We start from the raw sequence: 25,909 nt of genomic DNA, 5'->3' as shown, positions 1-25,909 counted from the left end.
AAGTGAAGTCTTGCAAAAGAAGTCTTTCGCAGACTTCTTTTGTGTGGAGGGTAAACTAAAGAGGGTTGGGGGGATGCCGGCCTCCAAAAACTGCAGAGTTAAATCATTTATGGCCCTGGGTGTTTTCACCACTGGTCAGCAGCACAGTTACAAAGAGGATCAATTATTTAACAGGCTATCAAAGAGAAAAAAGGAGAAGAATGGAGAGGAAGATCCTGTTCTTTGATATCAGGCAAACCACTGACAGTGCTGACATGTGACCACATTCAGTTCATGGAGAAAAACAGCAATACTATTTCTATTAGAAGTGGATGTGTGGTTCCTCCGACACAGACAAAAGGCTTGTCTCACTGAAGAACCAGAAATAATGTCCACAGTGTTCCACAAAGACAGAGGCTGTTATTTAACAAGCAAACACCATCTAAAGTGGCATAAAACATAATAAATCAGATTAAAAGTATATCATGTAAACCCTTCCATCCGATTGGAGTGGCCTTGTCTTATTGGAGGAGTTGATGTAACTGTTGATCATCTGACCAGAGTCCAGGTTTACGTCACATCAGACGCTGTATTGTGCTCATGTCTGTTACATATCAGCCTCTCATGATTCACACAAGCCGTTTGAAGAAACACAACAGAATCTTGTCACCTGGAGGCAATGAGGAGAATGTTTGTTGGTGTTTTAAATGATTCGTAACAAGTCGAGATCATCATCATTACATCTGGGGACTCACACAGAGCAAAGCATTATGGGATTGATCCACTGACTGAGCAGGATGATATTCTGAGTGTGAATTAATCTGATCACTTTATTCAGTGTTTATGTCAAAAGGACCAGCTGAGAGAGTAGAGTGTAAAAACAGGCATTGCACATAAACACCAATGATGCACCGCTGGTAACAATCACCGGTAACATTGTTCTTACGTTTTAATCTTGACAAACTGTCTTCTGTTTTGTTTGTTGGACAATAATGGAGCTGCTTCGTGCTGGAGGTAGAAGAGTCACGTAATTCTAATGATAATGTGACTTTGATAATCATTATTTCCTTCATTGTTTTCACTGAACACCTCCACCGAGCCACTTTCTTTCCTTTCTCCGGTTCCACTCAGAGGAATCCCTCCTGCCCCTGATCTGCTTTTCATTCGCAATTTATTGGTTTCCAGTAGTTACAGTGAGCGGAAGCTGCAGCTGCACTCCTCTCAGATTGTTTTTTATCATTTTATTGTCTCCCAGGTTTTTTTTATCTCCTCACCCTCACACACCCGACCATCTGAAGCCATTATCAGCTCTTGTGTCGCGTCGAGCGTTGCTCGGTGTCGTCGTCTGAAGAAAGACGTGGGAATGTGCGCGGCCCCGTGACGCTCCGAAGTCTGTAATTTTAACATGGCGGCTTGATCGCAGCCGACGATAAAATAACTGTGATTATAACACAAAGTGTACCACTTCCTCCATTGTTGATATTCACACACGGGTTCTTCCACCGCAGTGGGACGTGTGAAAGCCGGAGGAGCCGCCGTGTTCATGCTTCTCCGAACCTGAAGCCTGCATTCACAATGCTGACCTTCCTACTTCATCTATCCACTGGCAAAGACTCTCTAACTCATTTCAATGTTTTTAATCTCGCACAAACTGAACAAATACAAATCTGCACAAACCCCCCAAGAAGTAGAAATGGAGGCTGAATTAAAAATGTGTTTACTTCGAAATCTTTGACTGTTGCCGTTAATGTTTTGGAAGTTGAGGATGTGAAGGAGCAGATACGAAGAATAACTCCGACATGGTGAAAAATGCAGGAGTGTCTTTGCATATGATTTATTTAAAATGTTTATATCGGGTGGGACAGACTGGTGTGGCTTTTTAATGTCGGTCACTGCGGAACCAGAGAAGCTCTCTTGATGTTTCAGAGCGGAAACTTTAACATCAGCCTCAATCAGTTTGAAGATGGAAATTAAACTGGCTGTTCACACTAATTCTGCTTCAGATAAGAATATTTAATAAGCGTTGAGCAAGTTACATTTATGATATTTATCAGCTGTTAATGCGTATAAAAACAGGCCCGCTCGCAAGTACTTTATATTGAAGAGCTGTTCTGTATATATACACAATAACTTGGTGACACACAATAGCAAAGCTTCAGTGACACAATGGCCAGTTTAAACCAGTCCAACCAGTGGCGTCCCGCCTCAGAACTTCTTGACTCAATAATAATCTTCTGCTTACATGTTGACGATACGACTGAAATCCCTGCAGAGGTTCAGACGAGTCCATCAATCAACAGATTGTTAGGTGGGTGGTCATAATGTTCTGGCTGATATGTGTCGGGGGGGGGGGGGGGGGGGACTCTGGACACTGACTGTATTTGGAAAGAAGGGAAAATCCTGTTATGTTTCTCAGGCAAAGAAAATGCAAGTTGGGGGGGGGGGGGGGGGGGGGGGGGGGTTCTGTTTCTTCAACTGCAGAAACCTTATGTATATTATGTTCAGAGTTCAGCAAAATAAGTTCTAATCTAACTTCAGCCTAAACTCTTCGGTCTTCCTCGGTTTGTTTTTCATTTTTCCTTTGTTGTTGCATTTTGCATTTGGTTGACTGAATAAACTACTACTACTACTACTACTACTACTACTACTACTACTACTACTACTACAATGAAAGGAGATCTCACTAAACGCTGGCGTCGCCTTTAAAAGAAGCACTTTCTGCTTTGTGAAGATGACGAGACTTTGTGAACTTTGAGTTGAAAAACGATGTGAACACGAGTATCTGATCCTCTGAAGCTGCAGAAACTTTGCATGAAAGCTTCAACTTTTCTCCTGATTGTTCCTGCTGCGAGGTGAAGTGGGAACCAGTGGATCTCTGCCCCAAGCAGGGCTCGAATCCCTCCACAAAATCTGTCACATGAACGCGTTCGTCCGCTGCTTTTGTAGAGAAGCAGCAGAGCAACACTTTCACTCACAAACTATAAATAGATTCAACCTCAATAATGCACGAGTACCTGAAACCAGGGGAGCTTTTTCAAAAAGAACATGCATGTAAGCTCTCGCTGCCGACGCTGTTTCTGTTTTTTAGACCGTCTCGCTCAGAAAAGAGTAAGAACAAAATTCAAGAACGGCCCGTTTAAAACATAATCCAGTGGCGACAACAGCTGGACCGGCGAACCTTAAGAAGATTAGTCTTTACAGCACAAAGAGGGAAAGTCTTATCCAGCGTTCAGGCAGATGGGAATTGGGGAAAGTTCTCATCGGGGAACGTCCCACTTCTGGGTTAAGAGCTTTGACAGAACAAACACATGACATGGAAACCACTGGAAAAAGAAGAGAAAGTGTCTATAAAAAGCAACACAGACATGAAAATAGTTCAAGGGGTCAGAATTAGTACCTGAGCGGGTGTCAGCAGGACTCCGATGGTACAATGTGTAGTCACTTCATCTAGTCTGGCATCTTGCCAATCATTATACAGCACTCTGGTGGGGTGGTCCAGACCAAGACTTTAAAAGGCTAAAACCTTAAAAATGTGGTCTCCAGATCACTCTAGAGTACCACAACATGAGTACTCAGGTACAGAAAAACACTAAATAAGAAAGTGTATGCTAGAAGAGTGAGATTAACATTTTTATTTTACAGTTTTTCTCAAACATCCAACACTAATACTGACTGTGCAGCTCCACCAGAGGTAAAGAGTTGCATTAATGCAGGACACTACAAGGACATTTACCAAGTAGCTCGTTACTTTTTATCTCCTGTAACTCAACTTCTTTTTAAAGAAGAAACTAAGTCTGTAAATGAGTGTAACTGCCGTTTTGACTCCAGACTATAGAGCATCTTCCTTTCACTCTGCACTGTTCTGTCTCATATCAACAACAATGTTTGGATGTTTCAGATTTCAGCACTAGTGGACGAATGCAAATTGGATTCAGTCTTTATGAAGTCTTACGGTTCTGGTTATGCTTCATTCAAGGTTTTAAATTGTGTGTTAATTTTGTAGAGTTTAACTTACTTCCGCAAAATGTCTTGTCAACACGGCCTCCATTTGGTTCATTGATGAATTACATGCATGAGCTACGTGTACAAGCCATTTATTACTTTATATTTAAAGTACCTTGTAAGGAACTCTACAACTATTGAACCGATTTGCTCGATTAAGTGTGACCATAAGCTGGTTTTGGTTTCCCCTCGTCGCTGAGATGAAGTTAGAGTGTATAATGTGTTTTATTCTTTCACCCCTCAGAGCCACGCTGCAGAGCAGCAGGACCTTGCTGACTCCCGGTAAAAGCCTCTGATAAAGAAAATATATAAATAAAAACAGAGAGCTGGAGCATGGAGGGCAATGGGCCAGAGCTCAACACAAAGGGAAGCTTTTCTTTTTTTATGAAGGCCAATAAAGTGTGTAAGCTGGTGATCCAGACATGCTGCTTAAAACAGAGACAGATGGGTATAAGGCTGTGAGTCAGAGAGCGCCGGGTCGTGGAGGCAGCTCGCTAAAATCTGTTCGGAGAATGCTGATTACCTCATTAAACTGCACTGGATTCATCACACATAAAGCTTCAGAAACGCAGTCACACAAACACTCTGAAGGTGGAGAGACCTCGTCCACAAAGAGTGGAAAACGTCTCCGTTAACAAAATAAAACCACCCGAAACGTGTCTGTCCACACGAAGCCACAAGAAACTGCAGTATTTACACCAAGACCGTTCACATTCTGTCATTATAATGACTATTCCTGGGATTCTGCTTCAATAATTCACTTTTTTTTTCCCCCTACAACAAACTATGTTGGGTTGTGACGCTCCAACAGAATCTCGTTTTATTTAAGACAATGACAATAAAGCAACTGAGTCCTGAACCTTACAAACGCACAAAGCCAGAAAAGTGTTGACCAACAACGGAGTAGGATTTTCACAAGATCCACCCCTTTTTAACGTCAACCAATGAGTGCAAAGCGTAGCATACACCGTTTCAGATTGGCTAAGGGTGAGTTCATCCATTTGTTAAGTTTCCACCCATTGCTAAGAAACGTTTTAACAAAAAAGTCCCTTCTAATAAAGTTTCAGACTGAGCTTTGTACCACCTTGTGGTACAAAGTGGTATTACATGATTTGGCTTGTTGGCTTGAAAATATTCCTGTGATAGGCTATTTCCAAACATTAAATATAATATATTTTATTACATATCAGAGTAACTAAACCTTATTACAATGTGATTAGGAACTCTGTTATGTTTGTTGTTTGTTTGTGTTAGTTTATCTTTGTTGTGTAGCCACATTTCCGAAATAAACTTTAAAAAAACAGGAAAGTCAAACATATCCGGATGAAAACCCGCGACGGTATCTCATCATATGAAAGGAGAAGATGAATAAATATAAAGCAGAAGTCTGAACGTGAAAAGGAGTGGAAGCTGTCAGTCGGTCTCACCTTGACATTTGGCTTCCTGGTTGAGAATCCTCTGTACCATCCTGAAAAGAAAACACAAACAGCAGTGACTAAGACGGATGAGATTCAGAGTTAAAAGCAGTTATGAGTCAGCGGTTTGACTCTGCATGAACATTTCAGCACAAAGAGATATTTAATTGAATAAATTCCACCTTGAAGATACGAGAGAAGGAACGCAAGCAAAAAAAGTTGGTAAGCTTCAGATTGAAAGAGTGATCCAGCATCAAGAGACGGACACTGTTCGGAAGATTTCAAGAACAAAATGGATACTGTCGATTAAACCTCATGGAAAATACACCATACATGACAGATGTACCGCGACACAATCTGCTGATGAGCCTTAACATTATGACCAGTAACCGTACGTACCCACAGAAAGATGAAGCCTGAAGTCAGAATTCAAAAAGGAAACAGTGAAGAGTGTGAGCTCCATCTGTATAAACACCGACAGAGCTGCAGGACAGAGCAAAGTGTGCAGTGATGAAGGTCTCGGCAGCTCTTTCCACATGGACGCACATTTATCAGATTCCTCTGTGGAGCACAAAACTGTCACAGACGTCCGCTCAGCTCTGAAGATAAACGCTGACACCTGAAACAAGACCCGCATCCAGGGACTAAATACGTACAGGAGAAACATCCAGACGTCCTCTCAGACTGCGGGGACGTCATTTGTCTCCAGCCAGGTGGAAACAAAAAACGAATTGTGGAAATGTAAAGGTTGGGTGACTTCTGTCTGTCAGGGCCTCGGTGAAGGGAAAGAGAGAAATCTATTCATACACTATATACATGATAGTCTGATCTCCCGCTGCACAGCAGCGATGTTTTATGTGAAAGCTTTTATGAGAAAATATCTGATGATGGGCTGCCGATTTATGAAACACTCAAAGTTTATTCTCTCATTATCTCTAAAGCACCATGACACTTATTTTATCCTCCAAAACAAACACTTTTGGAGATAAATCAGAAAAAGGAGGTGAAGATAATTCCTATAAAATATCGAGTCGCCAAGTCGTTTGTGTCGAGACCAGATTTCACCACTTCATCTCATCATCCAAAAGATCCTGCAATTCAGTCCTCGGCAGTTCTCCATAATCTGATTTAAATATGGAGATGGAGACTTAATTGGCTGGTTAATTAATAACCAATCAGGATTCATTCATCAGCCTCGTTAGGACGCTCGTGTTTACGCCCCCGTCTCTCGTCTATATGATAATCAGGCCGAGCAGAGAGGGTTTAAATCAGGACTCCGTGTGTGTGTGTGTGTGTGTGTGTGTGTGTGTGTGTGTGTGTGTGTGTGTGTGTGTGTGTGTGTGTGTGTGTGTGTGTGTGTGTGTGTGTGTGTGTGTGTGTGTGTGTGTGTGTGTGTGAATGTAGGTCAAAGACAATTGAAAAAATAAAGTGTGTGTTCAGGTTTTAGCATATAGACTGTACGTATTACTGATTCCCAAACTGCGGCCCACCGATGGGCCCAGAAGCACGTGAAGCAAATTAAAATTACTCCATAAAAAGTTTTCAATTCAAAGTTAAGAAATTGAGTTTGTAACAATTAAAAATTGTGCTCACGTACCAGTTTTTTCTCTCTCTTGAAGTTAGTTTCTCATTGGAGGTGCGCTTCCTAATGACCTTAAACCAGAACCCATGTACGAAATAGAAACAGACTTCAGCTCAACACGTGAACATGGGTTTTATACCCGATGTCTTTTATGATATTAAACTAATACGTCAACATCCAGCTCAAATGTAATAATAGCAACTTCATTATTATGTTGAGAGATATGAATTTTACAACCGCATTGAAATGAAAGAGAAAAGAAGTATATGTGCATCTATGAATATGCGCTTGCCATGCGCCCTCGTCCATATTGAATTATTCTTTCCTAGAGGAAAGTAGAAGCAGAATTGATTGTAAGTCAACATAAACTCCACCAAAGTGATGAAACCGCAGCCATCAAATCATCCCAAGGTCCGATGCGGGCAGCTCCAAAGCCTCTGGACAAGAGGAAACTGCTTGTTGGTGCAGTAAGAGAACCCCAGAGGCCATTTTTCTTTGTAAGTTTGGGTGCGACAGTGATTCAATGGCGGCGTCAGGTGCGGCTGAGCCACCAATCTACTGACTGTATGCAGCCTTTCTACAGCCGGAGAGCATTGTGGGTAAAAGCAGGATGTCCAGAGAAACGGTTAGCACTCTCACCTCACAATAAGAAGGGTCTTCTTTGTGCTTTTTATGTCAAATTCAACAGATTTCCTCTCTTTTTGCGGAGTCAGACTTTTGTGTTTCAGGGAAAACAGACGCATTAGATCCATTCCCAGGTTGCCGGTTCGATTCTGTCTTGGTGTCTTGTTTTAGATCTTCCTGCGTTTCTATTTCATGTTTGTTGCGAGGTAGAAGTTTGCGTCTCCACCCGATCACCTGGAGTGTTGTCGGCTGTGCCTCATTGACTGCCCTCTCCCCATGTGTACACGTACCGTCGCCAGTAGTACTACAGTTCATCAAGACGTCATAATGACTTCCGTCTCAGTTTTGGGTCGGCTCCTTGTACTTTCCCCTGTTGGACTGACATCCAGGCTCCGACACTCACCTGACCAAGAACAAACTACCACAACCTGCAGCGTGTCGCGGTGGGACGTTTGTGTCTGAGCCGTTATGAGTGTGGCTGTAAATGTGATGAATCACTGAGAGCACATTAGGAGGGACGAACTATTGGCGACGCCGTCTCATTTAGTTATTTTCCACATCACAGGTTAAACAAAAGGTGGAAGAAACTAGACGATGGATGGATTTGTCTCTGTTGAAGTCCTTCCTGTGCATCTGGGTACAAACAGCCTGCACGACTTGTATTTGAAGACGGTGAAATGTTGAAGAGCTTTAAAGTAACAGTCTGCCTGCTGGACGGCAGCTTTCTGTCCACGATCTGCTCGCTAACATAATTAGACGCTCTCTGTGGTTTTGGCCACTTCAGTCCTTCACTCTCCGTCCTCTCAGCCACGGCCTCGTCCTCCAAATTGCTGCTACGCCCATAATCGAAGTCTGATGCTTTCTCAAGTGTTATGACGGAAATCCATATTTAGGGGAGTGGAGGATTGGTTTTCTGTAAGCGTGCCTGTCATTTCCATTCCACCATCATAATGTCCCCAGAGTTTCTGTTCGGGGGGAAACACAGCGTCCCTGCACAGATCTAAATGATTATATGGAGTAATATGCATTTACAGTTGAGCATACAGATTCATGAATACAGGAAATATTAAATACATATATAAAATATCCCCTGTGGTGCTCTTTAGTGCAAAAATACATCGACTAACAACATTTCCTGCCGACTTACTTCAAACTGAGTCTGACTTTCTAAAGCCTCCTTACATAATCTCAAAATGAGTCTGTATTTATGACAAATCTTCATTTAAAATGTGATCATTTATGTATTGGAACACGATTTATGTCTCCATATTCAGTCTCGGAACCTCTTCAAAATGTAATTAAAACTCAAGCACAGCAAGTTCATTTGTTGTCTTATAGTGTATCTGCAGTCGCAGAGCTTAACCCGTTTCCATAGAGACAGAACGTGGAATGTTTTCAAAAAGTTGCGTTTCCAGTGACATGTAAACCGACATCCAAATCCAAATGAAGGTCTTACGTTTTCAAAATAAAACACGACCTTGGTACATCAGGCCCAACCGGCAGTTGTTTTGTCCCGACAAGTTCCCCTAATGAGCCAGTGTTTATGTGTGGCGGCATTTAATAAGCGAAACTGAACCAGGTTTTGGAAATGATTGATTTTTTGAGTGTTTTCCTCAATAACTGCAGAACAAGCAAACACTCTCCATTAAATATCCTCTCTGCCGAATCGACCAGCCTCATTGCTTGGAGATGCGTTTCAGTCACTCCGGTGGGGTGAAGAGACCAACAAGAGGCAAGAAAAACAAATCCGCCATCTTTTCCCTCCCTTTGCCTTGCTGCCCCCCGGGGTAAAGCAATCAGCCCCTGGCACCCGTCCTGCCCAGCTGTGGCTAATGGAGCACGGACTCGCTCATTATCTGCAAAAGACAACACTTCCTGGCTTCAGACACATCCGGGCTGGACTCGCTCATTTCTGTGAGTCAAACTTAGGAAAAACAGGCTCGGGCTGCTGAGTTGGGCCCTGGTCCAGGCCCTGGTGGGGCAATTAGGGGCTATTTGTGCTCGTTATGCGAGAGCACTCTGAAGGCAGTGCCGAGCGTCACTTTGTTTATAACTGGACACGTTCGTGACAACAGCAGCGTTACTCTACACGCTTTTGTTTTCCTTTTATCTGCTGCTCCTACAGAAGCCTGTGAGGAATGGACCATGATGCAATGGGGCCAGAAAGCAAGTGAAAGCACCGCTGCAGCCTCAACCAGAGAAGGGGGGAACATTACAAGTGTCTACAACGTAAAAAAAAAAAAAAAAAAAATTATTTTGCTCCTGCTTTGCAGGTTTTTTCTGGTTTGCGCCATTTTACTGTTTTGCACAAACCCACCAGAATAAATTCTGCATAAGTGAAAGCTATACCTGCCATTAAATCCGTTTCTGATTTTTTTTTTCAGTTTTCATTTACATGACAACCGTCCCTGGAGCCACTGAAAACTCAACTTTTAGAAAATGGCTCCCAAGGTGGAACTTTTTGAAAGCGTCCTCACTCTATCTTCATGAAAATGGAGGAAAACACCATATTTTGAATGTTTCATTAAAATTTACTTTATGTTGAGATTGTAGTCATTTTCAGTACTAACTGTTTAATCTTTCAAAATTATAGATAGTTTCATCACGTGCACTGTGCGCCACAACAAAGAGTATTTAAGGTTATTATAGCATTAGAATACCAGTCCAGCCACTCAAGATGAAACTGGACTGTATGTGGCTCTTGAAGTCAAATTTCATTTAGTATTTATTTTGTATATATCTTTGTATATAATATATACAAGTGTATATATTGTAAATATCTTTATATTAGTTCAGTTATGTGTTTTTATATAAGTATGTTTTTTCCATAACATATTTGGTGTTTGGTTCCTTCAATATCAACTGGTCCTAGAATTTATTACATGTCACAATGTAGTATTTAGTAGTCCACAATGTAGTATTTAGTAGTACACAATGCATTCGAATGCACCATTTAAGGTCTATTTTTTCACATTTGTTGGAGTGACGTCCCCGGCGGAGTGAGGCTTGTTCTTTCTTCGCCTGTTCCACATCTTTGGAAATCAGGGGTGCTCTTCTATTAGAGATTATACGGTAGTTCTTCTGCCCATGCTCCAGTAGATGGACAATAACAACACTCGTGGCGTGTCATGACTCCCAGTCCATATTCTCCTGGGACTTGGTAGTTTTATCGTTGAGGGACCATAATAGCAATCCAACGTTGTCGTCTGTCCACTAGAATGGACGTGTTTCTTGCCATCGCTAATGTTTCTAACGTACAGTATTGTTGACTTGACAAGCTCTTCTGCTGCAGACGGAGCTCTCTGGACTTTTATCTTAACGTACACCGATGGATTAGAAGAAAATCTTTGAACAACCCCACTTATCTCTCACCCTGAAGAATATTTACCGGAGCTTCAGTGAAGTTCCACCTTTGCTGCAACAATAACCAAGGACACACTTTGTGTGTGAATCCTCCCACCCACACTGTACCTGGCGGAGCTACAAGGCTTACCTTCACATTTCTCCAGAATCTGGACCGTCTCTCCCACCTCCAGAGCCAAACCCTGACTCACCGAGCCCCGGAAGTTGCAGATAACTGTCGAGAGAAAGACAAAGAGGGGAAAGTATGAGACCCTGAGAAGTCGGCGGAAAGTCACAGTGACTGCGAACATTCGAGGAAGAAGGTGACCTCGAGAACAGTCTGATGAGTTTGTACATTTGTGCATTTAAAAAAAAAAAAAGTGGATTTGCAGCCACACAAACAAGGGAGTCGCGGCCTCATCAGGCTCTCGTCTGTCCCGTGACAGCTCGGTGACGTTGGCGCTGAAGCCTGACTGAACGCATCCGTCCGGTACCAGGCTGAGCCGCCGTTAATATTCCTCATGACTGCACCCGCAAAACAACAGAGCTCGAGTCACCGTCTGCGGCGCTGAAATACTGAGAGCTGATATCTTAACCCCAGGCGAGGTTCATTTAGTGAAAGCTGTTCTGAGAACTGCTTTATTCACAGTTTTCTCCTTCAATGAATCAATCTGCACACGCTCTTTGGCTTTCGGCTGCCTGGCGTGGCGATCCGCGACACTCATTTCATTTGAGGCCTCGTCAGACTTGCCACCCTGGAAGTCGTGCTTGAAAAGCAAATAACACTCCAAACAGAGGGCAAGGCCCCCCGAGAGGTCTGCTGCGGCGTCGGACATGCGATCATGCTTCTGAAGGACAAACGTCAGACTTCTATTTTCTTGGTTACCTGTGGAGTGAGCGCTTCTGTGTTGGACTCTTTCACTGTCAGCTGCACAAGAAGACGTCAGAAACAGGATTTCTCCTCAAGGAAATAAAAAAAAAAAAAAGGAGAAGCTGCAGTGATAAAAAGGTCTCAAGTAACAGAAGCGGCCTCGAGGCTTTTTGAGGAAAGACGGGAGTTTCCCATGTTGAAAGTAACCATGCACACACACAAACACACAAACACACACACACACACACACACACACACACATTGCCTCTGCACATGTGCCCCATTGTAATCATTTCTTCTGCACATGCTCAGTAGGTGGAAAATAACAACGATGTTTTCCTCCTGAGTGTCATGACTCCATATTCTCCTGGGACTTGGTACTTTTATTTTGACAGTCACCGTAATAACAATCCAATATGTACTCCGATTGTTAATGTTTAAAGAGTATTGTTCTCTGCAGGCATGTGTGTGTAGTTTCAATACAAAAACAACCCCCTTGTGGCCCAACAGGAAAACTACGTTGTTTTCTAAATGTCGCCGTGTAAACGAGAAAACTTTTCTGAAATGAAGACAAACAAAAAAAAAACACGCTTTATCACCTGAAACATGTTAACTGGGTGTCAAATTTTGTATTTAAAAAAACTAAATTTCAGGCAACATTTTGTGCAATCACATACATAACCGATACACACACATACACACGCACAATAAATAATAAAATTATAGCTCATGAAAATATAGTCTAATCTATGTTTGAGTATACCCACACATACTTATAAACATCTCATATATCTAATTAACATGCCTGAAAAGGGGCAGAACATTAAAGTGAAGCCGAACGCTGGTGCAAATCCGCTCCTATCAACATATCAAGTCAGGAATGGTGAACGTCACGATGTACTCTAAACTCTTGGACCTCAGATATTCATTATACAGCCTCCGCTTGTAACTCTCAGTATAAGTCAAATATGTAATCATACTTTTAATGGACAAACTTGGATCTGCATCCACATCAAGAACGGCCTTTTATTTTCTTGGTTTGCTCGATAATAAGTTCTGGACGGAAAGTAGAAGTAGTACTCTCAAAGAAAACGTGGGAATCAAGGAAGCGACACCCAGTCGTACGGTAATAGAAAACCTGAGAGGAAGAGTCTCCCGTGTTTTAGTGGAGCGTTGTCCATGTTGTCTCCACAGCTACGCCACCAGATCAGGAATACGAGGACTGAAAATAACCACAATGACACATTAACGGCCAGCATTAATGACTCTGAGGATTAGTTGGGATTAGTAAACTATTAGTGGATCGGTTGTGAAAACAGACTAAATATAGAGACGGGCCGAGTCGGCGGTGACTGAGTCGACTGTGTGAGCGCCACAGAGTCGGCCTTGTCCTCCGACTGCAGAAGAAAGACTGTGACCTCAAGATGTCCCGTCCTCGACACAAAGAGACTTTATCAACACAGCGGCTGAAGAGACGGAGGCTCCAACACACATATATTCTCCTTTAATACACCGTCATTACAGGCGATCACTCGACTTTAATTACTGATATATTTACCACAAAATATCAGATTGTGAATGCTCACTTTATTACTTTTATCAGATCATAACTCGATTCAAACCAACATTGAGACGATGTCCTGCTCTCAGCTCGTCTGAATGAGACGTGAGACGACGTTTCCAATCTGCACATGAGAGTGTGTGTCTGCATGCTTCTACTAAATATCACAATAACGAGGTACACATGCAGAGTACTGCAAATTGAGCGGTATGCCGTGTAGGAAAAACGTTGTTGGACTTGTTGAGGACGGTGACGTCCGCCATGTTGGCGGCCTGGTCACATGATCACATGACGAGCGGCTGCAGACTGACACGTTCCTGAAGTATCGGTGCTGCTCAGTGTGTGACTGACGGCGCTTCATTCTGCCTCTGACAGGCGTCCTCCGGCTCTCCTCTCTCCGTGAGCGTCTCTTTATCCCTTAACTGACTCGTCACTCTGTCAGCCGTCACTCCGTCACTCCGTCACTCCGTCACTCCGTCACGCTCTCGCTCCGATCTTCCTGCCTCGCCCAGATCTCAATTAATCAAAGCTTCAAGGAAGCAGAGATTCAACTGACTTTAAATGTGAATATCAGATCAGCAGATCCTCCTCAACACCTTGGATGTTTCAATAAAAAATAGGTTCTAATTGAGATGATTTATTCACATTAATTAAATTCAACACATTCTTTAAGTTGACTTAATAGTAGCTGTTATAATATGGATGAAGAGCTGTTTAATTTATATTCACTGAATAAATGACCTCTATTCAATATAAATAATCCTGCAAAGGAAATCATTTGATGTTTATTGGCTTAAAACAGTGTTGATTTACTGAAGTTGTAGAAGTTGCCTGAACTCAAATCAAAATAATTACTGATGAATAAATTGTTTACGTTAATAAAGTTGAATTAAGGATTTAAAAAAAAACAAAAAACTGGAGTAACATCCAAATAATACACTTCTCATTCCATGTGTTTCTCCCTCATTCAGCTCACTCCCTGGAAGAAACTTAACGATATGTCAGCTTGATCAAATATCCCCCCTCTAGTAAACTACATCGTTAAAAACACGTGTACTACCTTGACTCGGGTTTGAAAACTGTATTTTAGCATTTATAGCCATTTTCACTATTGAAGCCATTTCAGCGAATTTCTCTGCTCGTCGATTGTAAATATTTCTGCTGTTTTAATTCTGTTGTAGCCAATTTACTTAATGCAGCTGTAGATCTTTGATATTAAGCCACTGATGCGACGTTACAGAGACTTTAATGATGGAAAATGAGCTCCTGACTCCATCGTAGTTACTGCAGTTTTCCATAACTTCTTCCCGGTGTACGAAGTGTTGATGTCACGTCGTTTTGTAATAAACTGCTTATTTTTTTTCTGAGAAACATCTGAAGCTCCCTGCAGGCGACGCATCTGGTTTTCTTATCTTGTTCGTGTGAGGAAATAGAGAGTTACTCATAAACCCACCAGAATAACGAAGCTTCTGGATCGGATGTTCTGGACCTGGGCCTTTGCGACGCTGACACACACACACACACACACACACACACACGCACACACGCACACACACACACACACACACACACACACACACAGGGATTAGCATGGCTCTATCCGGCTGCTATTGGGTTTATCCAGCAGATTGGCTCAATAGTCTGACAAGTGACTCGCATCTGTTAAACCGGTCACACCCTTTACCCTGTGTGTGTGTGTGTGTGTGTGTGTGTGTGTGTGTGTGTGTGTGTGTGTGTGTGTGTGTGTGTGTGTGTGTGTGTGTGTGTGTGTGTGTGTGTGTGTGTGTGTGTGTGTGTGCGCTCAGACAGGTTAATCTCATTTCTCATGCGACTCCAAACTGTTTCAATATTTCATTGCGGCTTCATGAATATTCGTCCAAAAAAAAACTTCTTTCAGGACGGTTGACACAAATTTCATCTGTGAATAATTCACAGGAGGAACAGGAGTTATTACCTACGACACACACACACACACACACACACACACACACACACACACACACACACACACACACACACACACACACACACACACACACACACACACACACACACACACACACACACACACACACACATTGATTCTCATCATGTTTGTTTAATCCAATACCTGAGGGTTAAAATACTCACACACGAAAACACGTGAGTAAATTTCACCAGAGGAAAGTTTCGTTACAGAAATTAAAACAAGTCCACACTGTTTCAGTGAGAGGAACCACCTTTCATTTTGAAGCCATACTCTGAGATAATAATGTTTTTTCCATCACTGCATACATTTCATACATTTCTGCTTTATACAGGAATGTGTAACTGTAACTATTTGTATACTTTAGTAAGTGATTACTATCCAGCTGTATCTTCCTCCCAATAACTGATGTAACTTGTAACATCCAGATTGTAAAGCATCAGGAGAGCCTGAGGAAGACTTAAGATATTTATATTTATCTTAAAATTAAAATCCGTCACTGTGAAGGAGTAAAAATACGATGTGTTGTTTTTGTTTTTGCTGTGAAACCAGCAGCTGTTTCTGGATTCTTCACGTGGACTCTGAATAAAGCACCAAACTGCAGCATCATGTTTTGGATTTTCATTGCGATCAGTGAGAAAATGTAAAAAAAAAAAACGAAACAAAAAAAAAAAAAAAAACAGATTCTGCGCTGCGACTGAGCCTGGCAGCAATTCTAGAGCGCTCTGCACGAGGCATGGAGCACAACAACTGTTAGGCCTATAAACTGACACAATGTGTGATGCAAAACAACATAATGAGGGGAAAAAAAACAACGTAATTCCCCCTTAAAGCTTCTTAATGGATTTTGCTCCGACTGTAAACAGGCCGGGACTAATGCATATTATGTAGCATTTTGTGGAACTCATGTATTATGCATCCTATCTGCTCAGAACAGCAATATGGGGACGCAGAGGAAGAGACACATTACACACACACACATACAGTACACACACACACAGCTGCAGTGTGTGTGTGTTTTCCTTCCATGTGCACAGACTCGTTTACTGTAAAAGATGCAGGTTTACTTGTTTGTTGTGTGAATGAACAATTGGTGAACAACAAAATATTCACGTTGGAAATGGTCAAAAGAGCTAAAACAGCTCCTCCGTGTTCGTTGTGAATTTTCTTTCAACCTCAGCGGATCATCGTCTCTCGTCTTTACGCCAATCACAGATCCCCGTGAAGCTGCTAAAACAGCTGGAATAGAAGACAAAACGAGGGTGAAATGGCTCATGAAGCTAAATTAATTAAAACGGGTTATAAAGACATGAAGGTGCTATAATAGGTCAGTAGTTGAAAAGGTGAAAACAACTAAAACGGCTAAAATAAACAAATTGGCTGCAAAAGCTAAAACTACAACAGCTTTTTTGGCTCAAAGACGTCAAACTGACAAACTAATTTTAATGACTAAAATTACAAAAATAGAATCTTTATTGTACACGCTAAGTTTACATTTTGGTGAAAATAGTTTGTCATCTGTGTGATAAGTTCTACCTGGTGTATGAATAAGACAAAAAAAAAATCATAATAACAGCAGTAAATGATGCAGTCTTTGATATAAATGTACTAATGGAAGTGTGTGTGCGCGTGTGCATGTGTGTGCGTGTGTGTGTGTGTGTGTGTGTGTGTGTGTGTGTGTGTGTGTGTGTTATTCTGCCCTGCGAAAAGATCTGCTCCTAATTAAGACATGAAGCTTGTCATTTTAACATCCTCCTCGATGGCCACAGGCGCACACAAGCAAAGTCTCAGGAGTGCTCAGCTCTCCAGCAGATGGAGTGTGTGCGTGTGCGTGTGCGTGTGCGTGTGCGTGCGTGTGTGCGTGCGTGCGTGTGTGTGTTAATGAGGAGGTCTCTAAGTGTTACGAGGTTGAGAAACACAGTTTCCAGGCGGAGCAGGACTGAGAGGAGCTGGATGATGAAGGAGGAGGTGCAGCTTCGCTCCCCGTCTTCACTTATTCATACCTTCACATGTGCGGCGGCTGCAGGCTGCTGTGCCCGCATGCTCGCCTGACGTTTTCTGCAAGGTTTTACTCCACAAAACAGCCGAGAGAGAGAGAGAGAGAGAAACTACAGCCCCAGTAAAAGACGGGATGTCGCGTAAAATGTAAATAAAAACAGAGTGAAAGCCATGTTGTCATTAAATAACCAGAGTCGTGAACGAAGGAGTCAAACATCTTCATATGCAAGTGACCCGACTCAGAGGAATATTAGATCACTTATCGTGTACAGAAATCCAGAATGTCGTCTTCTGATTGTGATTCCTGGAGTCTGTCCAGATTTTCATTGGTAACATTTCAATTCGGTGTTATTTCTAGTTAATAATTCTAATGCACCAAATTATTACAATACAGATGGGTAACTAGGCAATCGCTCACTCCGGTAATATTCCCGACACGAGCATTAAATGCAGACATCAGACAGGGACTTCATTTCATTCAGTATTTGTCCTCAGGTATTTCTGGAAAGGCTGAGTTGACTGTGATTAGTCAGATGACTGGTAAAGACCTTCCTTTTAAAATCCTAATCTGTGCTTTTTAAATATCACTCCTGAAGATTTTCATATCTCAAACAATCTAAGGTCCCTAATTAAAGTTTGCTTCTTGGAGGCTAAACGCAGTTTTGCGTCTTCATGGAGGAAAGAGTCACGATGTGGAATTTCACAATGGCTTAACGGGATGACTTTTGAGAAGATGAGCTACTTTACTAAGAACCAACTTGATAGATTTTGGGGAATCTGGGCTGTTCTTCTACACTCTGTTAGTCCAAAATGAATATCCAACTTGACATTTTGAACGAGGTCATTTGATAAGATCAACTTGTCTAGACGGTGATTTGGGACTGCGTTTTATTCATATTTTATTTATCTATTTTTTATTTCTGTTTATTTTAGTTCACTTATTGATTTACTTATTTTCATATATATATATATATATATATATATATATATATATATATATATATATATATATATATATATATATATATATATATATATATATATATATATTTGTGTTTTATTTCCTGTTTATCTGTATGTATATGTGCACAAGAGGGCATGTTCATTGCTCCTCATTTGCTAAAAATAATAGATGTTTAAATCTAAAGATAATGCTCAAACTTTATGCAAAAAGAGCAAAAGAAAGAAAAGCGACTGAGCAGAAGTAGACAATCACCTCCAGTGACTGAGCGTCACACACACCGCGAGACACAACCGAGATGCAGCTGAGATACAAAGTACAACCAAGATTCAGACAAAAAACTGCCAGAGTTACAGCCAAGACAGAGCTGCACAGCGTCTTCCTGGTAACTAACGGGTTAGTTAGGTTGAGTACTGAGCTGCTCACCGGAGCGAAGCTGCATGATGAATTTAAATCAGCCTGCTTCCTGTCCTCCAAGCTCGCGGTACAGAAAACAACATTTAAATAGTTCGACTGAACACAGAGAGAGAACTGCTGCTTTCTGTGGAGTTTTCTCCTTCAAATCCTTCAATCTGGAGACTGTTTCTGTGGGATTTTCTCTCTGAGGTTTATCTGGATGAAGCAGCTCACACACTGACGTGATGCAGGAAAAACATTAAAAGGACGTTTTGACTTTCAGATCTACAGCTCACCGTTTCATTTGAAGAAGAAAAACCACTCGTGTTTTACCGATGTCATTACTTTGCAAACAGCAGCGATGCTGAGCTCCACTGGAGCACACGGGCGAGGTTTCTGTCATTCTCCTGTTGGAGGGAACATGACCTCTGACCTCTCCAGTCTTTGCTCTCAGCTTCTTCGAGGGAGCGCTGAGGGGGAAAAGTCATTCCAGGCGACATGTTATTCCAGGTCAGGCACGAGCAGGGATGAGCTGATCTCGAGAGCGACGTCATTTCACTCTAATGCCGGCGCTTTATTCAGACATCCACACACTGACCCCGTCCCACAGCGAAGACCCGCCACAACCGGATCGGTGGGAGGAGACTGAGAGCACGGGACTCGAACCAGGGACTTTTTGATGTGAGGCGGGAGTGCTAACCACTGCACTGCTGTGTGGCAAGAATCATAACAATAATTGTGATGTGTGTGTGTGTGTGTGTGTGTGTGTGTGTGTGTGTGTGTGTGTGTGTGTGTGTGTGTGTGTGCGCGCAAACATTATCCGCAGTATTTTTGTGTCGATTCTTGGCTCTGTGAGTTTATTTTGCAGCTGTCTCTCTGCATGTACCTCCAATTTCAGTCTTTATCTGAATCACTCAGGCACACACACACACACACACACACACACACACACACACACACACACACAAACACACACACACACACACACACACACACACACACACACACTGCTGCTACTATTTCCCTCAAAGACAAAATTCCCCACGAAAACAAGCGACACAGTGACACAGACGTGGAGTGAAGTGGACCGTTTGCTGTGTCTGGAGGCTCATTTTAGACGAGACACATTATTCATGTACAGAAACAACGGAATCTGGTTTGGACAGACGTATTTAAAGATGGAGGCAATCCAAACTTGTCCTCCAGTTTATCTGTCACTGCAGAAAACTAAAAAAAAAAAAACCGTCTGACAGCAGAGAGAGAGACAGAGTGTGAGACAGAGAGAGAGACAGAGCGAGAGAGACATAGACAGAGAGACAGAGCGTGAGACAGAGAGAGAGACAGAGCGAGAGAGACAGAGACAGAGAGACAGAGTGTGAGACAGAGAGAGAGACAGAGTGTGAGACAGAGAGAGAGAGACAGAGTGTGAGACAGAGAGAGACAGAGACAGAGAGACAGAGACAGAGCGAGAGAGACAGAGACAGAGACACACTGGTGACTGATGACATACGAGTCCTTTAGGAAGAGATGTCATGACTCACAGAAGAAAAAGAAACAAAGGAAAGATGAAGTTGGAGAAGAAGAAGACATGTTTGTGGAGGACAGGAAGAAACCATCTGAAGATATGAAGGAAGAAAGCAGAATGTAATGGATGGAAGAGACTGGATGGAACTGTGGCATTAGGAGTGAGATAATCAGCATGGAGAGAAGACAGGATGAAGGGATGGGGACTGAAGGACTGGACGGGACGGAGGGGGTGGACAGAGCTACAGGACGGAGGTTAAGGATCATGAATTCAAAAGTGAAAAAAGCTCTTGAAACAAGATTGTCAAGGTTTAAGCAAGTCGTTACTAACTTCCTCCCCTACAGCCCCTCCAGATTGTCTCTCAGGACGGACGTGGACGCCCCTGTTCGATCAGACATTGAAGTTTGGAAGCAGCTCAAAATGAACCCAAAAGAGAAAACGTCTCTCCGTCGTTAGCGAACGAAATGAGCTGAAATGCTTTCTGAAACAGGGTGGAGCTCTCCTGGTGACGGAGAAAGACCGTCCCCTGATCTGTCTGCCCCCCCACTGGGTACAATGGCCACACATTAATCCCTGAACAGTAAGAGACAGGCAGCCAAAGAGCTCCAGACAGAAATGCCAGGCCTTGCCCCGGGCGGCCCACGCTCTGCTTACAGTCTGTTCAGACAGGAAGTGAAGACCGCCCGGCAGAAACTCCAATTACGGGCTCTTCTCATCAGCTTACACCAGTTTACACTGATCGAACTGACCGACCAGGACAGAAGAACAAACAGGACAGGAAACAGAACCAGGGCAGGGGGCAGGACCAGGACAGGAGACAGAACCAGGACAGGAGACAGAACCAGTACAGGAAACAGAACCAGGGCAGGAGGCAGGACCAGGACAGGAGACAGAACCAGGACCCGAGGCAGGACCAGGACATGAGGCAGGACCAGGACAGGAAACAGAACCAGGACACGAGGCAGGACCAGGACATGAGGCAGGACCAGGACAGGAAACAGAACCAGGACACGACGCAGGACCAGGACAGCAGCGTCACAAAGTTGCAGTTATTAGTGAACTTTCAAAGAACTCGTCTCATTAATATTCCAACAAACTGTTGCAGAGCTGCTGTCTCTCTCTCTCTCTCTCTCTCTCTCTCTCTCTCTCTCTCTCTCTCTCTCTCTCTCTCTCTCTCTCTCTCTCTCCTCTCTCTCTCTCTCTCTCTCTCTCTCTCTCTCTCCTCTCTCTCTCTCTCTCTCTCTCTCTCTCTCTCTCTCTCTCTAGTAGCTGTGATTAGCATTAGCTCGTAGCCGCAAAGAATCCCTTCAGGGAACTATAAAACAAGACATTTTCCTTTGGCTCCTTTCCTGTATTATTTTATCAATATTTTATTTATTATTTTACTCCACAAGTTGAATATGAAATAAATGTGTGTGCCCTCCATCGTCTCCTTAATCCCCCCCCCCCCCCAACCCCGAGCCTCCTCAGACAATGCCCCTCTTGATTTGCCCTTTTTGCTGTTCATCCCCCCTGAGTGCTTTACTTCCTGCTCTGGCTGTTCCTGGAATCACTGTGGCTGTGGACGGGTAATCTTCTTAGTGTCATGGGTACGGGGGGCGAGGGTCCGGGGCCCCGCCGTGTGGAGGCGACGTGGATGGATAACAGATTGACAGGACGCTCTGCTGAGGGCTTACGTCCCCTAACCCACTTTTTATCCACACTCTCACACACATGCTCACACAGATTAAAATGCTTCGGAGCTTTACAAATAATGGCAGCCGTTACATGAGGGGGGCTGAGAGGAAATTCAATTACAGGAGGACACTGAAGGAATGAGGAGAGAGACAGATTTACCATCCTGTTTCCTCCTACTGTAAAATTATTCATGTTTTAGTCCAGATTCTTCCTGCCACAGTTTCAATCGATGTGGTTCAGAGGAGGCAGAGCGGAGCAGCGGTTAGCCTGAACGTACAAACTTCTCACAAACAAAGGACTCAAACGGGGATTTCCTCGCTGTGAGGCGCGGGAGCAAACCACCACACCACAGCTACACCTATGAAACAACACGGTGGCGCAAGAACATTTATTCCATTCAGCCAGTGACGTGCGGTGTCGTTCAGGCTGTTTGTACCCAGATGCACAGGAAGGACTTCAACAGAGACAAATCCATCCATCGTCTAGTTTCTTCCACCTTTTGTTTACCTGTGATGTAGAAACATAACTGAATGAGACGGCGGTCGCCAATAGTTCGTCCCTCCTAATGTGCTCTCAGTGATTCATCACATTTACAGCCACACTCATAACGGCTCAGACACAAACGTCCCACCGCGACACGCTGCAGGTTGTGGTAGTTTGTTCTTGGTCAGGTGAGTGTCGGAGCCTGATGTCAGTCCAACAGGGGAAAGTACAAGGAGCCGACCCAAAACTGAGACGGAAGTCATTATGACGTCTTGATGAACTGTAATACTACTGGCGACGGTACGTGTACACCAGTGACGCGCGGTGAGGTTCATGGCTGGTGAGGCACTGACTTCTTCACAGTCAGATTTACAAACATATGAACCCTAAAGAGGATCTTATTCACCATTTGATTGGCAGCAGTTAACGGGTTATGTTTAAAAGCTCATACCAGCATTCTTTACACATACAAACTGTAGCACACAAAAAAGCACATTTAATAAATAAAACGTTATTATGGTCTTACCTTTACTTATAAATGAAGTCCATGCGCCGCTCCTTCTGAACAAAAGCATCGATAACTTGTTTATAGAAGTTTAGAAAACTGTTTTATTTTAGATATGTAATCCTCCATGTTAAAAGTAGTCCAGGCAAGAGGAAAAAATAAACGATCGCTGCCGCTGCACTTGACTTGCTAACTGTAGCTTGTTGTCACTTATTCTGCAGCCGAGGAGTCGCAAGAAGGATCCCTGGGATCACTAGCGCCCTCTACCATGAGGCAGGAGAACTGCGTGCCTCACCCAGTGGCGTCTTCGCAGCCGTTTTATGATTGCTCAGCACAAGAAACACGTTACACACATACAGTTGTTGACAAAATACACTGTACATTATATACCTCAGTTAACTAAACTATGGAAATTTATAATAAATTCATACAGCAAAAGTGTGTGAACATTTTAATAGCGACATACAGAGAGATAGCAATACGGTCTCACTGCACAACAGGCCAGCAGTTAGCCGAGTCATTGCGCAATCCATGGTGAGGCTCAGCTGGCTGCTGCCTCACCGCAAGTCTCTTCTCAGTATTTGAACGGTAAATGTGAAAATTCAGCGATTTTGAATAAAAAATAATCTAAAACTGGTGAAGTTAAATGGAAAATAACTTTATAGTATAATCACTGGATACATATAACAATTTAATTAATTTTTTTTCTTTTTACATCTTTTTTCTTTCCATGATGGCAGGTGAGGCACTGCCTCACCTGCCCCGTCACTGCACGTCACTGCACTGGATTGGAGCATTAGCATTAGCATGTGTCCACAGTAGCTGGGATTAGCATCAGCGTGTTTAAATCACGTCCTGATCTTCAGCAACCGGCGCCACACCTCCTGCAGGTCGGACTCACAGTTATTTATTTGCATATCCCTGGAACATTTTGATGTATGTGATGCAGAGTTTTGCTGAGCTTGCAGGCGGCTCATCAGATATTCATCCAGTGACACAGATTTCCTGCGGGGAGACGGATGCCGCCGCCTCGTACCATCAGTCACTGAGCCCAGGCAGCCTGCTGCTGCATCACAGGCGCCGCTATGAGCTGTGCTCCTCAGGTTTTTCCACAACTGCTCCCAGTCAACTCATTCCTTCAGAATCACTGCAACCACTCTGCGCAAGTAATCAGATTACAATTCTTTCTTTAAGTCACATGACTGAGCAGGATTGACATCGATGAGGTGGACCGGGTTGAACTGAAATGTGTGGATCGTCTGAGTAAATAGGAGTTTAACTAAATAGTAACAATGGCGGCATTAGCTTCAGCTAACGTTAGCCAGCACTATTATATATCATGTTACATGTTCCACATTGTCAGTTACATTTTCAAACATTTCACCAGACTGGCCTTATGAAGGGATGCTAATGTTTATTTAAGGTGGCTAATGCTAATTCAAGCAACTGTCGATACAGGCTAATGCTAATGCTAATGCTACTTCCAGTGGGACTTGTTTTATCTTGCTGTCAGGACCTTTCAGTTCAAATCATTGAGGCTCCTCCCATCAACAGGAGATTAGTCAAATAGTAACCATGGACACCTTGTGGTCTCAGCTTCAGTTTGGACATCCAGACTATTTAGACTGTTTAACTCATTTTCAAGATGTTTTCCTGATGGTTTCTAAGTAGGTGTTCGTCAGACTGTCGTCAGACTGGATTCTAACAGGTTCATTTGAGCTGCTGTCTGGAAGCTTTTTAGACGTTAGATGTTTTCTGCTTCACATTTAAGCTGCGGATTAACTGCTTTCAGACCATTTTTAACTAGTTTTTGGACTGAATTCTCTCTTCAGACCATATTTAAATTGGTTTCAGGACTGAATTCAGATTTTAATCTGGTTTTAACAGCATGTCCAGACTAGTTTGTAGCCGGATTGGTTTCTCGCTGGTATTCCCAATGGATTCAGACTGGTGTTTTTTTAAAACTGGATTTTATCTGGTGTCTGGATGTCGGCGTTCTACCATCGTGTGCATTTCCACCAGTTTGCTTTCAATAATTCAATGAGTATCTGATTTCTTAGGATTAGGACTGCATTCAGAAAGGTCTTTTGACAATGACTCCCTCCACTCAAATGTAAAGCTTCACCTTCAACACTTTATCCCGCAACTGTTTTAAACATAGATAAGAACAGATGAAAGATTATGGGACAAAAAGAGAAGCAAACAAACCATGTGGAGCAAAGTGTGTTTTTCATGTAAATCTCCAGTTTTCATGTTTTTTCAGTTTTCTAAAACACTCCAAGTTAAAACAAGTCGCTTAGATACTTTCCCCCTCATTAATATTCAACTTCACGCAACAAGGTGCTACTAAACCTAATCAGATGTTCCCCTCCGCGGGGGAATAGCGTGAGAACGATGACGTTTCGATTATGTCTGGTGTTTGACCTTACAAGGACACGACAGGAATAAGTTCAGGTATACTGACATACTGAGACATAGATTGAAACTAAACCCTCAAATATGTTCAGTGTGTTCAGCGCCACGATATCACATTTCATTTAGGACGTGGAGACTCAGAGCTCCTTCATGTCAAAGTCACACAAACGATATCATGTAAACAGGCGTGAAACTCATAGAGCCCTCCTGTACAAACTCTTGTTGGTGCACCGTGTCACTCACGCCGTCATTCTGAGTAAAACACTCTGAACCTAATCCAACTGAAAGCTGAAAGTATTTGCTAGAAGAGTGAATCAATCTCTGTTGCACCTGCTCGTGTCTGTTTGAGTCAGAAAGCTTCCAGGATCGTTGAACAGTGACTGTATTTACACCAGGCTGGGAGCTTTTGGTGGCGCTGCTTCCTCCAACAGGCTGAAACTAAAAGTGCTCAAGTCAGTTTTATTCTTCTCATTTTAAGCAAAGCAAAGTTTTTCTTCTTTTACCCCCCCCCAACAGGATCTTTATACACAAAAGCAAAGTGTTCAGAGAAGAGACACCAAAGATCACTGGGGGGAAAAAAAAAAATCATCTTCGTCGTTGAAGTGGA

General features: G+C 42.9%; 1 protein-coding gene across 5 annotated transcripts in view; it reads right to left on the bottom strand.

The window, feature by feature from the left end:
* Nucleotides 1–25,909, bottom strand: part of dock3 (dedicator of cytokinesis 3) — a gene marked incomplete at its 3' end in the record, with an annotated part of 116,384 nt that overhangs the window by 72,332 nt on the left and 18,143 nt on the right. For all 5 annotated transcript variants that reach the window (XM_080461076.1, XM_080461077.1, XM_080461079.1 and 2 more), the window contains exons 2-3: nucleotides 11,096–11,179; nucleotides 5,409–5,449 (exon numbers count right to left, since the gene is read on the bottom strand). In XM_080461076.1, coding sequence (XP_080317202.1) covers nucleotides 5,409–5,449; nucleotides 11,096–11,179 — 125 coding nt within the window. The remainder of the gene's footprint in view (nucleotides 1–5,408; nucleotides 5,450–11,095; nucleotides 11,180–25,909) is intronic.

This window comes from Lipophrys pholis (assembly GCF_963383615.2).
Source record: "Lipophrys pholis genome assembly, chromosome: 4".
In the NCBI taxonomy this organism is placed as follows: Eukaryota; Metazoa; Chordata; class Actinopteri; order Blenniiformes; family Blenniidae; genus Lipophrys; species Lipophrys pholis.
This window is presented reverse-complemented; position numbering and strand designations above follow the sequence as displayed.